Below are 17,129 nucleotides of genomic sequence, written 5' to 3'. Positions count from 1 at the left end.
CGCGGGTGGGGGGGCGGGTCCAGCGGTCCGGGCGGGCCCGGCACTGTCCTGGGTAAGCTCGCGGCGAGGGCGGCCCGGCCGGGAAGCGGGAGGTCAGAGGCGGGGCGGCAGGCCCCCTCCCACGGGAGCCGCGCCAGGTCCCAGCAAGAGCCGGGAGGGATCGCTATTGTTTTTGGCTGGCACGTTAAGCCCCACGCCGACCCTCTGCGCACCCAGGTTTCCTCCCGGAGGCCATTCGGCTTCCTCTGAGGCCCTATATAGGGGCCTTGGGCCCAGGCTGAAAGAGGTGCGCGCCCGCTCCGGCCTCTCGAACAAGCCCAGGCTCGGAGCGCCTCTCGCCCTCAGGTCTCCGTAGCCAGAGGCGTCTGGAGAGGTGAGGCGGGGGAAATTTCTCCCCGGTGCGAGGAGGCCAGGAGGAGGAGGAGAAGTAGGAGGAGGAGGAGGAGGATCCGCTTCTCCGGGGTTTCCCTGACGCCAGCAGCAGCGCTAGACGCGCGCTCCCCGCGCCTGTCCCCGGCTTCGGGGACAAGGGGGAGGGGAGCGTGCCCGCCGCCGCGGCCCGCGAGGCGGCAGCCGGGATTGGAGCGGGGGCGGGCCGCGCGCGGAGCCTAGGAGGTGTCGGCGAGGGAGGCGCGCGCCTGCGCGTGCGCGGGGGTGCGCGCCCCGGGTCCCCGCCCCCCACCCCTGCCGCCCGTGGTCTCCGCCCCCCTTGCGCTGCTGTGTGGAGCCGGAGTCGGCGGTGGGTGGCGGCGCCTGGAACCTGGAGACAGACCCACCTCCCCGCCCCGGAATGTAGTGACTCCCCGCTCTCCGCTCTCCTCCCCTCTCCTCCCCACTGCAGGAGGGAGGCGCCCCCGAGTCTCCCCTCCCGCGAGAGGGGCCGCGCGGGCCGGGCCGGGCTGGAGCAGCGGCGGCGGCGGCGGCCGCGGGAGCCTAGCCTGCAGCGAGGGACCGGCTGAGGCGCGCGGGAGGGAAGGAGGCGAGGGCTCCGCCGCGCTGCCGCCGCCGCCGCTCGCGGGGAAGAGATGGCGGCGGAGCGGAGAGCCCGGCGACTCCTCAGCACCTTCTCTTTCTGGCTCTGCTGCCTGCTGCTGCTCGAGCGCCGGGCGTCGGGCGCCGCGGCCGCCAGGAGCGGCTCCCCGCCGCAATCCCCAGGTAAGCGGCGGTCGTGGGGTGCGGGCCCGGGAGGCGGGGGTGGGGGTGGGGGCGGGGGCGCGGCACCGGCACCGGCGGCGGCCGCTGCGGTGTTTTTGTTTAGGATCCAGGAGGAAACGTGTAGGAACTTCTCTGCCTCGTCTCGGGTTGCCGAGGAGAAAGGGGGTCGCGCAGGGTAGAGAGTGAAGTGGGCAGGCGGGGGCGCTGCTGGGGGAGGGGCGGCCGTGGGGGCGCATCGGGGGCTCCGGGCTATAGTTCTGCGCTTTGTACCCGGAGGCAGGTTCACCCCTCGCCTCCCTCCCCTCCCCCAGGCTCATCCCACTTGTAAGAGTGGGACATTCTTGTGCTCACACAAGCACCAGTAGAGGCCACTACACACCTCATTAAATAAACAATCGTACGGCCAATTCATTAATTTTCAGGAAAGGAAGCGGGAGGGGGGCTTGAACTCCGCATTCCCTGGCCAGGGATTTCCCAGCTGAAGTCTCAGGGAAGCGCTGGTTGATCTCGAGGGACTCCTCGTGCGGGATTTGTAGCCCCGAGGCTGTGGAAGATAGAGGGTGTCCGAGGGACACGGTTGTCCCCTCATAACCAGTGGTGTTGACTTAACGATGAGGGCGCCTTGGAGAACAGCTCCAAGTGATTCTGTTAGTGTTCCCGTTATGAAAATGCTTGTTCTTTCCTGGGAATTACAACTATATTTACAGCCTGTTAACTGCTCTTAACCTAGGGAATGGTCTAAGCATCGGATTTTAAGTACTTGAACGTTGTTTTCAGGTGGCAATATTTAAGTATATTTAGCCGCAAAAGCCATTTTCAGGTTTTCTATATCATAGATTATTGAAGTCACCTGCATTCCTATTTATTTAAGGGGACCAATTAACAAAACGCCAAACCTGCCCGTAAGGACCTTACAGTGTAATTGCGGAGCAGATTCAGCAGATGAAGGACAAATTAGCATGTAATCTGTTTAAATTGTTTGACCAAGGTGGTGTATCATAAAACTTGACAACTTTCACCTACTTGCATGAGATCCGAAATTTCTGTATTTGAAAGTCATCTTGTCAGGCACAGTGGCAGCTTCTATTCACTAAACCATTACTTGTTTTTCTCTGGTTTATATTTAAAACCACACGGCAATGTAATTTGGCTGATAAAAGCTTTCTTTTGATATTCTTACAGAGTATATGTAGTACACGGCTTTTGCCAGTGTTAAATGCTTTAACCCTGAAGTACCAATGGGTATTATCAAAACAGCCACATAAACAATAGTGTTTTAGTATCACACTTGCACATTCAGCCTAGAGTACACATGTTGGTCCTGAAATGTAGGTAACTGATCCAACCCTTTCTATGCTTGTGGATAGGCAAGAAAAATGTAACTATCTTGGAAGACTCTTATTTAATTTTACATGTAGTTCATCTATTATGTGTGTGTTACTGCTTAAAATTTTGTCAATAATTTTGTAAGTAAAGTGCTAGTAATTTTAGATTAATAAAAGTAATAAGTCTCTTAGGAAGTCATAACATCTGTCTCAACGTTAATTCAATTGATGGGCTTTTATTTTGTGCTGATGAGAGGTGTAAAGCATGGCTGAAATGTGCACTTTGCCTTCATGGAGTTTGCCGTCTGGCATGTGGGTTAGAAAGATAGCCATTTAGCCACTAATTATATAGTAATTAAGTTGTGATAAGCACTACTGAGGAGAAGAGTAGGTTTTGAGAAAGCGTATACTGCAGGGACCTAACCTAGACTGGGTGTCAGGGTGTCTCAGACGTGAGATCTGAGTAGGAGTGGAGGTGAGGAGAGTCACAGCTAATTAGTGGTATGGTTTGGTCTAGAGCACGGATCTTCTGATCCTGTGCAGAGTGCTTTCCACAAACCATTCTGCCTCACTTCCAAAGGGAAAGGAATAACTGCAGCAAGGAAGGGTTGGTCAGTTCTTTAGCCAGCTGCAGAGACATCAAGGGGATTGAGAAGGGAGTAAGCAGCAATGGAACAAGCTGTTTCAATAAATCAGATGTCATTCGTAAGTGGTTTAATTTTTTAATTGCTGAGATACCTTTCTGTAGGGGATTACAGTGAATAGGTGCTAGGGTATGGAGATATTTGGTAGTAAAAGGAGAACAATAGGATGTGGGACAACAGGATAAATGGAGTGTTTTTCCAACATTGGGTAGACATGAGGAGGTGGAGGAAAGAGAGAAGGACTGGTGATAGAAAATGGTCAGCAGTGGCAGAGGGTTGGAAATGATTAGGCACACAGTCTGGCTTTAGGAAGCAAGGAGGGGCAGATTACTGAAAAGATATGCAGGGACCTAGGGAAAGATGACATGATAAAGTCACCCGCGCATTGCAGGTCTTCTCTAATCAGAGTGAACAGGTTAAGGAATGGTGCTCAGGTGGGATTGGGATGCCAGAATGGAGAATGTTAGGAAGACAATGTGAGAGCTTATTTGAAATCAGTTTGAATTTGAAGTAGACTAGATCAGCTATTTCTACCATTTCAGCATCAATTTTTTGTATCCCAAGAGCAGAAATAGTGAAAAGTTTTAATCCAGTATTGGTTGCTTCTGAGTTACATGAAATATGTAGAAATTGTTTTTTAAAACTTTTCTTAGAATAATCAAATATCCAATTCTCTGATCAGATTGCAAAAGAACATTTGATGTCCTAATGATGCTGAGGCTAGCCTTGACCTAGACTTCAGAGGTGTACTATAGAGGTCATGTAGCTATACTTCTCATTTAAGGTAAGAATCCTCTTGTCAACATCCTGCATAGGTGACTCTGTCTGCCTGAATCATTAACTTGATGATGTGATTCATTACCTCACAAGGTAGTCTATTCCCGTTTTGAATAACTTCTTTTAGTAAACTTTGCTTTATGTAGTACATTTAACTTTAATTTTCACCCTCCCCACCTTCTTGAATTTTTTTTATCTTCTCCTGCCTTTTTTTGGCGTCACCCTATCTCCTGATTCATCTCTTACTCCTCTGATCAATTCTTCATTTGTTTTCAGGTTTTTCTTTCATATTCTCATCAAATATTGGTATCTAAGGTTGATCTCATTCTGTATACTTTACTTGTGTTCAGTTGCTACTGTAAGCTAATGACTCTCCTAGTCCACTCTGCTTCACGTGTCACTCTGTAGCTTCACTGAAGAGGTACCTTGCATTACACAAGACCAAAGGTAAACTCATCTTTGTACCTCTTCCCTCATCCCCTCTCTCCAGACAATAACAAACCAGTTTCTGATCCAGGACTCTCATATTGTTTGAATGATTGCATGGACTTGTCTTCCTTTGTTACCCACCTTGGACATCACTGTTCATCACTCAACCAAGTTGTGATCTAGAAGTCATCCTGGACTCTCCTCCTTCCCTCTTTCCCATAGCCAGTAGTTCTCCTTGATTTTTTTTTTTTTTACCTCCTAGATATTTCTCGAATCATCATCACTCCACCTAGAGTAACAATAGTAGCTCTGTAAATTAATCTCTTTATCTCCGCTATTAGCCTCTAGAAGTCTGTCCTCCTGCTAGAATGAACTTTCTTATATATTTTTCTGAGCATGCCACTCTGCTACTTATAAACTCTTAGTGTTCTGTAGCTTGAGTGTTAGAGTCTGAACTTCTTGGCATGAAGATTGTGAGGCCTTTTGTGTTCCTTACTACAGGCCTCCCACACTCCCAGCTTAAAGCCTCATCTCTTGGCACTTCTAATGTGTACCTGGTGCTCCACCACTCCAGGTTAACTGCAGAGCTTCAGGTCTCCAGGCCTTTGCACATGCTGTTCTTTCTTCCTGGTTTTTTTTTTAATTAATTAATTTATTTATTTATTTTTGGCTGCATTGGGTCTTTGTTGCTGCGTTTGGGCTTTCTCTAGTTGCGGCTAGCGGGGACTCATCTTTGTTGCGCTGCACGGGCTTCTCATTGCGGTGGCTTCTCTTGTTGTGGAGCATGGGCTCTAGGCGTACAGGCTTCAGTAGTTGTGGCATATGGGCTCAGTAGTTGTGACGCACGGGCTTAGTTGCTCTGTGGCATGTGGGATCTTCCCGGACCAGGCCCCTGCATTGGCAGACGGATTCTTAACCACTACACCACCAGAGAAGTCCCTTTCTTCCTGCTAATGCCACTTCCCACCTACTCATCTATTCAGTGCATTTTTTTCTAGTAGCCCCCTCCCCCAAAGAGAGTTAGAGTCATCATTCTCTGTGTGCCCATAGCTTTCTGAGTCCTTTTCATCTTGTGTTACTTATTTCTTGTCTTCTCTACTAGTCTGACCCTCCTGAGGATTTGGATTTTTCTTACGTGGTGTAGAACAAACATCTAGCACAGAGTAGATCCCCATTAATTGTTTATTGAATGAATATTGAATTTCTTTTAACTCCCGGGCCTTACAGCACAAATCTGATCCCTTTATATGATGGTCCTTCACATGTCTGATGACAAAATGTGTGTGTGTGTGTGTGTGTGTGTGTGTGTGTGTGTGTGTGTGTGTGTGTTGCTCTCTCCTTCTTTCTAAATTAATCATCCTAATTCCTTCAGCCACTCTTCATCTTACTTAGTTTTTGACCTTTTGTGAGTTTGGTCATCATCTTCTGGATATGCCGCAATTTTAATATTTATTAGTTTTGTCATTTTTGGAAAGATCAGTGATCATACTAATTGATCTGTAAACAGAGAGTGATGCCCTGCTTTGCCTGCCTAACTGGATGAAGTATAAAGGAGTTCATAGATTTCCAGGATGAATGTTCAAAGGAGATAAGAAATGTGACCGCTTTTAGTAAACCATATGAAAGTTAATATGTAGAATGGTGAAAAAAGACGTAGGATATGGAGGCAGAGGATTTGGATGTGACTCATGGTTCTACACATTTCCATATATCTGTTGGGGGCTATAGGCAGGCAAGAATAATACCTTGCTTGCCTAACTGAATTGTCAGAAGAATGAAAAGTAAAATTGCTTATAAACTGTAAAGTACAGTGTTTGTATAGAATGGTTTTAATTTTTTTTGTGAACTTAAAAATATAGTATAATTCTATTAAATGTTTTGAAAGTGTAGTTTTCTTTCCAGCAATTTATCATTGTTGGTTTCTTCTTTACGAGTTTTCTCTATGCTAATATAAAATATAGGGGTAACATTAATCTCATTATGTGGAAGTTCTGTTTACCTATTTCATAGTCTTTCTTGCCAAACCCTTCATTTTATTACTGACTTTTGTGTGTTTGGGAGGTATTTACCATGCCATTGGTAGGCATTTTGGCTTCTAGGTAAAATTGCATCAACAATAAGAGAACAGTCAGTGGAAATGACTATAGGTAAGATATTATTGACCCAGAGAGCTAATGAGGTGAGGAAAAGTGTTTATGATGTTTAAAAATTGACTTTGTCATGGGACACAAGCCAGTGAAAGATGATATTAAAATATAACCCCAGTTTTGGATTTGTTTACAATCAAAGGAGTTTTTTGACTAAGGATTTTGAAAACAGACAAAAAATTCCATTTAGACCCACTGGTATAACTGTTGGTATATTTCTTTCTAGTCACTATCTATATGGCACATCATTTTTATGTTGTAATCATGGTGTATGTACAACCTTATATGTGCATTATTCCATTTTTCTTTGTTGCCGCACTATCTTTAAATCGTCAATTAAAATAAGTTTTTAAAAAAATACTTAAATACATGTTTGTTTTGAAGTAAAAAGAAAGTACATAAAGTAAAACTTCCACCAGCACATTCCTTTTTTAACCCATAAATAACCACTGTTAATACTTTTTCTTCTGTATTTACAGAAGATATGTGTGTATAGTTTTATTTTTTACACATAAGCAGGATCATACTAATTGTTTTTCAACTTGTTTTTCACTTAATAATGCGTTGGAGATCTTTCCATACCACTGAATACGGATTTTCCTATAATCATTATTTAAAATGTCTGTACTCTTCCAGTGAATGAATATAATATTAATAGTGGCCAATAAAAGTATTAACTGAATACTCACTGAGCTGTAGGCACTGTACCACTCTCTATTACATGCATTTAATCCTTTATACATCCTCGTGAGGAAGATGGTAATATCTCCCCATTCTACAGTTGAGGTAACTGAGTGTCAAATATTAAGTGACTTGTCATAGGCCTCACAGTTCTCATGTGGAAAAGTCGGCATTCAAATCCAGTCCTTTACAGGTCAAAAGTCTATGCTCTTTATTATACTGCATACTGCTGCTAACAATTATTCTCCTTTTATAGATGTTGACGTTGTTTTCAGTATTTTGCTCTAATAAAGAATGCTGTAATGAACATCTTCCCACGTGTAGTCTTTCCTTCCGTATTTTGGATTCCCTTGGATAGGATTATTGGTGAAAAGATAATTTGTGTGTGTATGTGGGAGTCAGGGTTCCATTTATTTTAGAAGAGTAATGATACCATTGAGTAATACCATTCATTGACCAGTACTTTTACAATTTCTTCAAGATATTTCATCTTTAATTGTGACCTTAAGGCCATAATTTTAAAATGCAGGTCCCATAGCTTCTCTGTTTCATCTGTTAACTGAAGGAATTAATTAATAATTAATAGGTGATCTCAAAGGTCCCTTCTATCTCCAAGTTTCTATAACTCTGTAGTCTATAAAATTGAGTAGTAGATTTATCTCAGCTAAATGACTTCTGCTAAGTTTTGTGTTTGAACACTGATCTCGTTTCTGTTCTTTGATTCAAGAATTACTTTTTGTCATTCTCTAAAGCCCAAGTTACTATGCATCTTTTTTTTTTCCAGTGTGAAGTCGGATATGATTGGGAAAGTCTCTTAAATTGCCTGTAAATGATCGTGTATGATTTTATTTTATATGTGTAAAAATAGCTTTAGGGCTGATTTCAAGAAATAAAACTTCAGTGTTAAGCAATTGTGAGATATTTTAAGTTGCAGTACTACTTGAAATATTAGATACTTAGGCTTATAACGGATGTAAAGTAAACTGGCAAGGTTACTGATCTAGCTGATATTTTGATTCTGCCTTCAACTTCTTTATGTAAAGAAAGGAGAGAGAGGTAGTGAGTGGTTTTATATGTCCTATTTTACTAAAATCAGTACTTGAGTTCTTCTTGTTAAGGAGTTAGCAGTTGGGCAGTCTGAATTTCAGATTGTGTCTTTGCTTTTCCTATTAAAAAGAAGCATGAGAAATAACTTCTTGTTAAAAATTTGTTATTGAAGTATAGTTGATTTACAAGGTTGTGTTAATTTTTGGTGTACAGCAAAGTGGTTTAGTTATACATATATATTCTTTGTCATGTTCTTTTCCATTACGGTTTATTATAGGATACCCTGTGCTATATAATAGGACCTTGTTGTTTATCTATTTTATGTATAGTAGTTTGTATCTGCTAATCCCAAACTCCTAATTTACCCCTTCCCATCCCCTTTCCCCTTTAGTAACCATAGTTTGTTTTCTATGTCTGTGAGTCTGTTTCTGTTTTGTAAATAGGTTCATTTGTGTCATATTTTAGATTCCACATATAAGTGATATTATATGTTATTTGTTTTTGTCTTTCTGATTTACTTCACTTAATATGATAGTCTCTAGGTCCATCCATGTTGCTGTGGATGGCATTAAGAAATAACCTCCTTTAAGTTTGTTTTATGGCAAGAATGTTTACATTTAATTTTGTAGTCAGTCGGATAGTTCTTGTATAGCCAAAACTAGAAATTTAGGTAATTTTGACTAGTTGCAAATATGTTATCTTTGAGGTATAATTATGCACAAAGCCATGCACTGTGGAGATACTAAGATGAATTGGACATATTTTCTATCCTTGGTCTAATAGCAGAGATAATAACTTAATTTGGAGAGAGAAAGTGTAATTACTGCTGTAGGTGGAGAAACAAATTCTGGAATCATTGTGTTACTATTAATCAAGTAATAGTACTACTTTTCTCATAATTTTGGTTCTACGTCTTTAGTCCCAACTTAGTTTTAACAGGTCAGTAGACTATAACTCTCAGAGAGAGTTATTTTTCATTTCCTCTGTGTGAAATGATTACTGGAATGTTTGAATATATGAGAATGCTAATAATGGAGCCAACTGGGGGTGCAGCTACTTCCATGTCTTCAGGAAATCCGGAGATTGATCGTACAGGTTTTCAGGATTTATTACTGGTCAGTAATAGCCAGTAAAACTTACTGAGGAGTCCTGAGCAGAGTGAATTTTTAAAGTGATACCACATGGAAACTGAATACAGAACATTTGTTTTTCAGGTGCAAAGTAAATGAGTAAAAAAAAAAATTACCAGGAAATATCTTTATGTGTAAGGTCTAGTTAAGATTATAGCATTATCATATACAAATTCAGGGAATAGAATAACAAATTATAAGTTTTATTTATAATTTTTATTCATAGCATGACTTTTAATGTAAAAACTAAAATTTGAGGATCTTTTTGGTTAATAGTTGAAAGCTTTTGGTTTGAAGTTGGGTTATTAGTTTTAAATTCACACAGTGTTGTGTGTCCAGGAGATTGTATGTACACTTCCTATGGCGATAACCCCTTTATTAATAGCACCCCACCTACATAGAACTCAACCATCATGCACCCTCACCTCCAGAACGTAACTGAAGACTAGGGAATAAGAGAAATAATTTTCAAAGTCTGTACATTGAAGTAAATAAGTTTCTCAGAGTCCCAAAAGTCTTTATTTAGAGCCTATTTATCTTTAATTCATATGTAGTTCTAACAGACTGTATTGTCTTATTTCTAAGTCGATAGTTGATCAGAAGTGGTAGAAAGACTGTCTTGAAATGCCCCCTAACAACAGCAGTTAGTCACCTTTGTAAGGAATAAGATTTAAAATAAACATAAGACCACAGAGATCTTCCTTAAACAGAAACGGTTGTCTCAGCCAAGTTGAGGAAAGTTTCTTTTCCTTTCCATCACTGCCAATGGGTATCTCCTGCCCCTGGCCATTTCTTTTGCCCCTCCTCCTATAGATACAGCTGCTGTCTGGAAAGAAATATCTTCCCTCAGAAAATTCTGTGGAGTCCCATCTCACCTCAAATTAGTGTGAGTCCAGGCTGACACTCGAGGTGGGAGAAAAGGAAATATGAATAGGAAAAGAGGTGAGGTGCCAGGGCAGGGTTCCTTCTCTGCTAGTCCCTACCCCTCAAAGCCATAGAATTTCTCTATTAGCAGCATTTTTAACCCTGATGGCTAAAATATGTCTGTCAACTTTAAATTTGGGGGTAAAATTAATTGTTGGTTTGATTTTAAGAAAATAAAAAATATTAAAAATTTTTCAAACAGTATGTAAAATAAAAAGTGAGATCATACATTCCAACCCTCTCCCCAGTGATAATCACTTTTAATAGCTATGGACTTTCTGTTTTATCTATACAATTAAATATTTAAAATATATAATATATACATGTATAACTAACAAGTGATGTAGTGCTGTGCATACTGTTTTCCAGTGTGTTTTAGGACATCTTCCCATGTGAGTACATACAAATTTATCACAGTTGTTTTGATAGCCACATGGTATTTTATAGATGTATCATAATTTATTTAACCAATTTCTTTTGATGCTCCCCAATTTTTATTGCAGACATATGCAGTGAACCCACTTTTACAAAATATCTTTGTGCACATGTTCAAATATAGTATAGAATAAGTTTGTAAATGTGGAATTGTAGGGTAAAAGAGCATGTGTGTTAAATTTTTTGCTAGTTATTTCCAGGTGGTTCTCCAAAAAGCTGATTTTTCTCTATCAACAGCAAATGAGAGAGTGCTGTTTCCCCACACCCTTGCCAACATACTAGTTATTTTCAGACCTCATAGTCTCTGCCAATCTGATAGATGAAAATGTATATCTCTTTAAATTTTATATTTTAAAATTATTAATGGAATTGAGCATCTTTCAGATTTTTATTAATGGTTTATATTATTTTTGAGAATTGTCTGTCTTTTGTTCATATTCCTTTATCCTGTCTTGAATTAATGGTTCACTTGTAAATTAAACAATATAATTAAGAATAGGAACAATTTAAAACTTACAACTGTCAAAACTCCCATGGCTACTTGTGGTTCGTCACGTAATGAGAAGTGCATAGAGTAGTCGACTCAGTCTGCTTACCCGACTTCTGCTAACCACTGTTCATGTTTGCTTGATATAGATTCATAAACTTTCAAACTGCTCTACTTTGAAGGAAAAAGAGCTCATTGATTTGAGTGAAAAATAGGAATTGAAACAGATGCTACTACCTCTTTTAAGACAGAGCAATTTTAGTTTGGAGTAAGTTCAGTTAATCAAATACTTGCATGCCAGTTTGACTCAAGATACTGAGGTGGTGGTTTAAAGTGGAAAATGGATTAAGGATGTAGCAGGAAAGACAAGTTTAAGGGACAGGATATGATTTCCATTTTTGAATACCCTGAGCCTGAGATGTCAGCAGATCATCTCTGTAAAGGTATTACAGAATTGGGGCTCAGATGAGAGGTCTCTCTAGACCTCTGGCTAGAAATATAGGTTCAGGAATTATCTGATAGAGGTGATAGTTCAAGCCATGAGACTAGATCATTTCACTGAGGAAGGAAGAAGAAAACCTAGGGCAAAGACTTGAATATACACCCATCATTGGGTGTCCAAAGGAAGGAAATATTACTCTGTCTGCAGAACAAGATAAGTACCTAGAATTAGAGCTATGTAAAATGATAAAAGTTCATTTTGCCCCTACATATCTTATTCAGAAACATCTGTGTGAATAAATGGGATAGTGCTAACATAATGTTTGTTCTTTTCCCTTCTACATGCATGGTGTGACCCTGGGTTAGAGTGCTAGGCAGGGAGAGGGGAAGCTTAAAAGGCAATTCTGAACAATTTTTTTTTTAAAGAATTGTAAGATATTTATTTAAAAACATTTATTTATTTATTTGGCTGTGCCGGGTCTTCGTTGCGGCATGCAGGATCCTTTAGTTGTGGCATGTGAACTCTTAGTTGCGGCATGTGGGATATAGTTCCTGGACCAGGGTTGAAACCTGGGCCCCCTGCATAGGGAGCGTGGAGTATTATCCATTGGACCACCAGGAAGTGCCCCCAATTCTTTACTATAAATAACATATATAATAATTTATCACTCTGAACTGAGGTAAACAATGAGTTAGTATGTGTCTGTGCTTAGAACAGAGCCTGGTTTATCTTAATCACTAATTAAATGTAAACTGTTGTTTGTTTTTATTATTTCTATAAACTGGATGGAGAGGCTAAAAATACATGAAAATTAGATAAAACTTATATAATTTGGTTTATATTATCTGATGGCTGTGTATAATTAGATTGTTAAATGAGTAAGCTTATGTGGGGAAGGATAAGGGTTTGTTTAATTTGGAGTATTTGGTTAACAAGTTTCGAGGAGGTAGACTTGAGCTGGTTTTGAAGGCGTGAGTAGGCTTTTTAGATGGGCAGGATTTTCTGGCAAGGAGAGTAAAATGAAGAGCAGTATGAGTTGAGGCAGAGTAAAGGCAAAGGCAACAAAAATGTTCTTGATCAGTAAACCATTTCTAGAAGAGGCTCACTTTTGTTATTCTGAAGTTTATCTTTTGTTATGAAATGGCAGGTGATTATTAGATGATGAAATCATAGGCCAGGTAATCTTTAAAGATTGTGATGCTAGAAGGGAAGCTGGAGGTAGTGCTTGTTCCAATTCTTAATGCCTGAAAGTTAACCTTATCATTACATATTTGCTTCCTAAAACTTCATTTATTTCCTGTTAGGCTTTGTGGGTATCTTTTACGAAACATTGATTTCTCTGGATTTTATTCAGAGCCGCAGAAATAAGCTTCAGGATGATGTGTATTGGGAAGTTACTGAGGAATTAATTTTTGCTACTTTATGAAGAAATCCTTATTTTAAAAAAATTCTGTGGAAGTGTGCACTTCCTTCTTCAGAGTAGGTGTATTTAGGTAGAGATTTTGCAGTTTCAGAATCAGCCTTATTTATCAGTCATTAATGTTCGTGGGTAAGAAATATCAGGTAATATTATGGTACTAACTTGGTATGTAGTTCCACTTTGTTCAAAATTGTTTTAAGATTTGCCTCTGCATACGCATAATAATTTGACCTTGATATAAGGTTCCTTTTTCTTTTAGAACTCACTGGACAGCCCCCCCTGCCCTCCAAATTTAGTGCTATACATAATAGTAATGTCTACTAGGTACCCTCATACCCTCATCTTTTTAAAAAAATCTGTATATTTGTAGAATTTTGTGTGTGCGTGGACTTTGAGATTTAGAAATTTCATCAGGATATGATTAGATGGAAGTTTATTCATTGTTTTTTTTTTCCTCTTTAAAAAATGGTACAGTGAAGTTGCATTTTTGGTTAGGCATTAGGTTTAAATTCAGCCAGTAATGTGAAAACTGCCTATTATCATTTTCTCATTTAAATACCTTAGGAAGACCCTACATTGGAGGCTGATATTTCATCTCAGTAAGTTGGGCTTAGATAACTTTTCTTCTTAGTCTTGGAACAAGTTATTTCTTTTGTTGACTACTAAATAAAGATGAAGACTTGCATTTGTATTGTTCAAAATCATTTTTTTTTTTAACTCTAGAACTGAAGTGTGATGAGATGCACATACTAAGAGAGGCACACTGGAGCTGAGCTCAACTAGGAGAACAACAAGTTCATATCTCATATTGCATGCTTATACTGAATGGCAGGTAGAATGGTTCTATTTAAATTATTTCATATTTTCTCATGTATGATTGAATTCATTTAACTTAAAATGTGTGTATGATATGATTTCTCTCATTAGTGAGTTTTGTTGTTGTTCTGAACACACGAATCTATTTTAGGGTAGGAAAATTTCTTCTATTACTTTACTACGTATACTCTGTATTCTCTTTCTGGAATTCCACATAAGTATATTTTCTCTGTCTCTTTTCTCTATGACACTTTATTTCCCCCTTTTTTGGTGTGTCAATTTTTGCTTTATATGTTTTGAGGCTATATTATTAGATGCGTATGGATTTAGAATTGCTGTCTTTCTGGTGATTAAAGTCTACTTTTTTCTGATTTTGATATAGCTATATCAGCTGTTTTGCTTAGTGTTAAAATAAGAGTTTTCACCCTTTCACTTTCAGCCGTTTTTATAGTCTTATATTTACGTTGTGTATGTAGCATACTCTTAGGTTTTCTTCTTCTTTATTTAGACTGACAATTTTTGCCTTTTTTTCTAGAGCTCTTAGTCTATTTACATATAATGTAATGGCTAATATATTCAGCTTTAAATCTTCCATTTTTATTATTTACTTCTCATTGCTTTGCCTGTTCTGTGGTCCCCTTTCTCTTTTTTCTTGATGCCTTTTGGTTATCTTCAGTTATGCAGTTTTTCCCCCTCTTAGTTACCAGTTATATATTCTTTTACTATTCATTTAGTGGTTCTTAACACATTATTGACTGGGATTTTTGCAGACACTAACGCCTGTGGCCATAATACGTCTCCGGTCAAAAATGTGTTAAATGTATCTTTGACTTATTACTTTTACCATTTATTGGATAATACAAGACCTTTTGAACACCTTAATTCTATTTGTCCTTTTCTTCTAATTTTTGTTATTATTGTTATGTATTTTAGTTCTGTTTATATTTGATAGCCACATGACATTATTATTTTATAAGCCATTATTGATTTAGATTTACCCATGTTGCTTGTATTTGTCAGTTGCTCTTCATTTCTTTCTGCATCTCTGAGCTTCTATTTGGGGTCATTTCCTTCTGCCTGGAGAATATCCTTCAGTATTTAGTTAGGTCTGCTGGAGATGAATTCACTCAGCTTTTGTCTGTCTGAAAACATCTTTATTTCATCTTCAATTTTGATATTTTTGGTGGGGGCTGCTGAATGTAGAATTCTAGGTGACAGTTTTTTTCTTTCAGCCCTTTGAGAATGTCATTCCATTGTCCACTGAACTCCATTTTTGTTGAGAAATCAGCCATAAGTCTTATTTTTACTCTCTTGTGGGGAATGTGCTTCTCTCCCTCTTTCCCCCTTTGGACACTTTTAAGATTTACTCTCTATCTATGATATTCAGAAATCTGACTGTGATGAGCCTCGTTGTGATTTTCTTTGTATTTATCATCCTTGCTGAGTTTCTTGTATCCGTGGAATGATTACTTTCATCATTTTTGGAAAGTTCTTGGCCATTATCTCTTCAAATTTCTTTTCTTCCCCATTGGAGTTTAGGCTTAAGGCTTCTTTGAATCCTCGTCATTCTGATGGGTTCAGAAAAACTATGGTTTTTGTAGTTTATATGTGTTGTTTTGGTTGTTGAGGTAAGAGTGACAGTCTCTTATGACTTTCTGCATTCTAACCAGAGGCAGCACTCCATTTATTGATTTCTTAATTTCATTTATTGTATTTTTCAGATCTAGAATGTCTGTTTTGTTTTCTTTTATAGTTTCTAGGTCTCTGCTGAAATTCTCCATACTGTATCTTTATTCCTTAACCCATCCTGTCATACGTGTTACCATGAAGGTTTGCTTTTATATTTGTTATTTCTCCTGGTTTTGGGGTTGTCTTTTGTTTTTATGTGCTTGTTTATTTGTGATTGAGTGCCAGGGATTGTTTATGAAAAATTGTAGACATAATCTGAATGCTACTATCTTCTCTCAGAAAGGATTTACCTTTGCTTCTCTTCTGGAATGTGGTTATATGAAGTCACTAATAATCTCAGGTCACTTTAATCCATTCAGGGATTGAGATGATTTAAAATTGGGCTTCAGACCTTATGAGCTGAAATATTTTGGGTTTACTTTTATTTCTTGTATGTAGCCCTTTGAGGTCCTAATCCACAGTTTAAGAGGTTTATCCTCCTCCTTGGCAGGTCCTCACTCCAATTTTTGTCCCCTCAGGGCTTACGTCTGTCAAGAGCTATGCTCATCTTCTCAGCCTCTTCAGCAGTAGTGGCCTTTAGAATCCACAGATACCTCTAGGTTAAAAAAAAAACAGCTCCAAATACCAGGTTTATTTATTTTGATTTTCTCATTTTCTAGATCTTGGTCCCTTAATTCCTCATGACCTTGATTGCCCTCACACAGATCTTTTGTATTTTGTCTAGTTTCTTTATTTCTCCGTAGTGGAAGAGTTGGTCTGAACTGCCTACTCCGTCATTCCTGGAAGCTGAACTCTTGCAATGCCCCTTTCGTCTTTTCTCTTATTTGTGTTCTGTTAGAAATTTTCACGCTTGTCTGGTTTTTTGTCATGTGCAATCTGCATTTGTTGCCCCTGTTGTATTTCTTTGAAAAATTATTCAGTTGTTTTGTGGCTGAAAGCAGTCTGTCCTGATTTCAGATTCTCTTTTCATGTGCATGGTATTCTCAAGTTTTTTTAGGATTTCTACAGTTGAGATTTCTGTAGTTAGGAATTCTAGTACTTTAAAGTTTTCTCTCAGTAAATTTTCCAGGTGAAAAATTTTGTTTCAGTTGATAGAACAATCACTCCTTTAGCTCCTGGGTCTTTTAAAGTGTCTATTGATGGGTACTTGTAATGATGGGATGGTGTCTGTGTGTGCAGAGTATTGCTAGTTGAGATGGACTCTTAAACTTACGTGGGTTCGTGTTCTGATGTTTCAGGTCTAGATGAAAGGAGAAAATTTTAGACTTGCAGTAATTTTGTGTTGCTAGATCATTGGTTTGTAGGGAGTAGGGGTGCAAGGTATAGTCATACTGCTGTGAAATAGGTTTACTGTTACCGTGTTTGTTTTCAGTGCTGGAATTAAAAAATTCACAATTTAAATGCTGGCAGTTGGCTGTGGAACTAGCAGTAGCAGCCTCTTCTCTTTCTGCCCCTTGTCTCAAAACTTCACTTCACACATGATCTGCAATGTGAATGCTCTGCCAGGTGCTTTGCCAGGCTTTTTTCTTGGAGGCACCCCAGGCCCACATATGGTTGGCACTCTTCTGTGATTTTCAGTGG

The 17,129-nt window shown here is 39.4% G+C and overlaps 1 protein-coding gene across 4 annotated transcripts in view; it reads left to right on the top strand.

The window, feature by feature from the left end:
• The first annotated feature begins 214 nt into the window (after positions 1–214).
• The window catches only part of NEO1 (neogenin 1), a 240,018-nt gene continuing 223,103 nt past the window's right edge, over positions 215–17,129 (top strand). For 2 of the 4 annotated variants that reach the window (XM_079907492.1, XM_079907494.1), the window contains exon 1: positions 457–1,155. In XM_079907492.1, coding sequence (XP_079763618.1) covers positions 1,026–1,155 — 130 coding nt within the window. In that variant the 5' untranslated portion in view covers positions 457–1,025. Of the gene's footprint in view, positions 374–456; positions 1,156–17,129 lie in introns of those variants that run through there. The other 2 variants (XM_079907491.1, XM_079907493.1) reach the window with 2 other exon arrangements.

The sequence above is a fragment of the Stenella coeruleoalba genome, assembly GCF_951394435.1.
Source record: "Stenella coeruleoalba genome assembly, chromosome: 2".
Lineage (NCBI taxonomy): Eukaryota > Metazoa > Chordata > Mammalia > Artiodactyla > Delphinidae > Stenella > Stenella coeruleoalba.
Note: the sequence above shows the minus strand (reverse complement) of the source record. Positions and strands in the feature narration are given on the sequence as shown.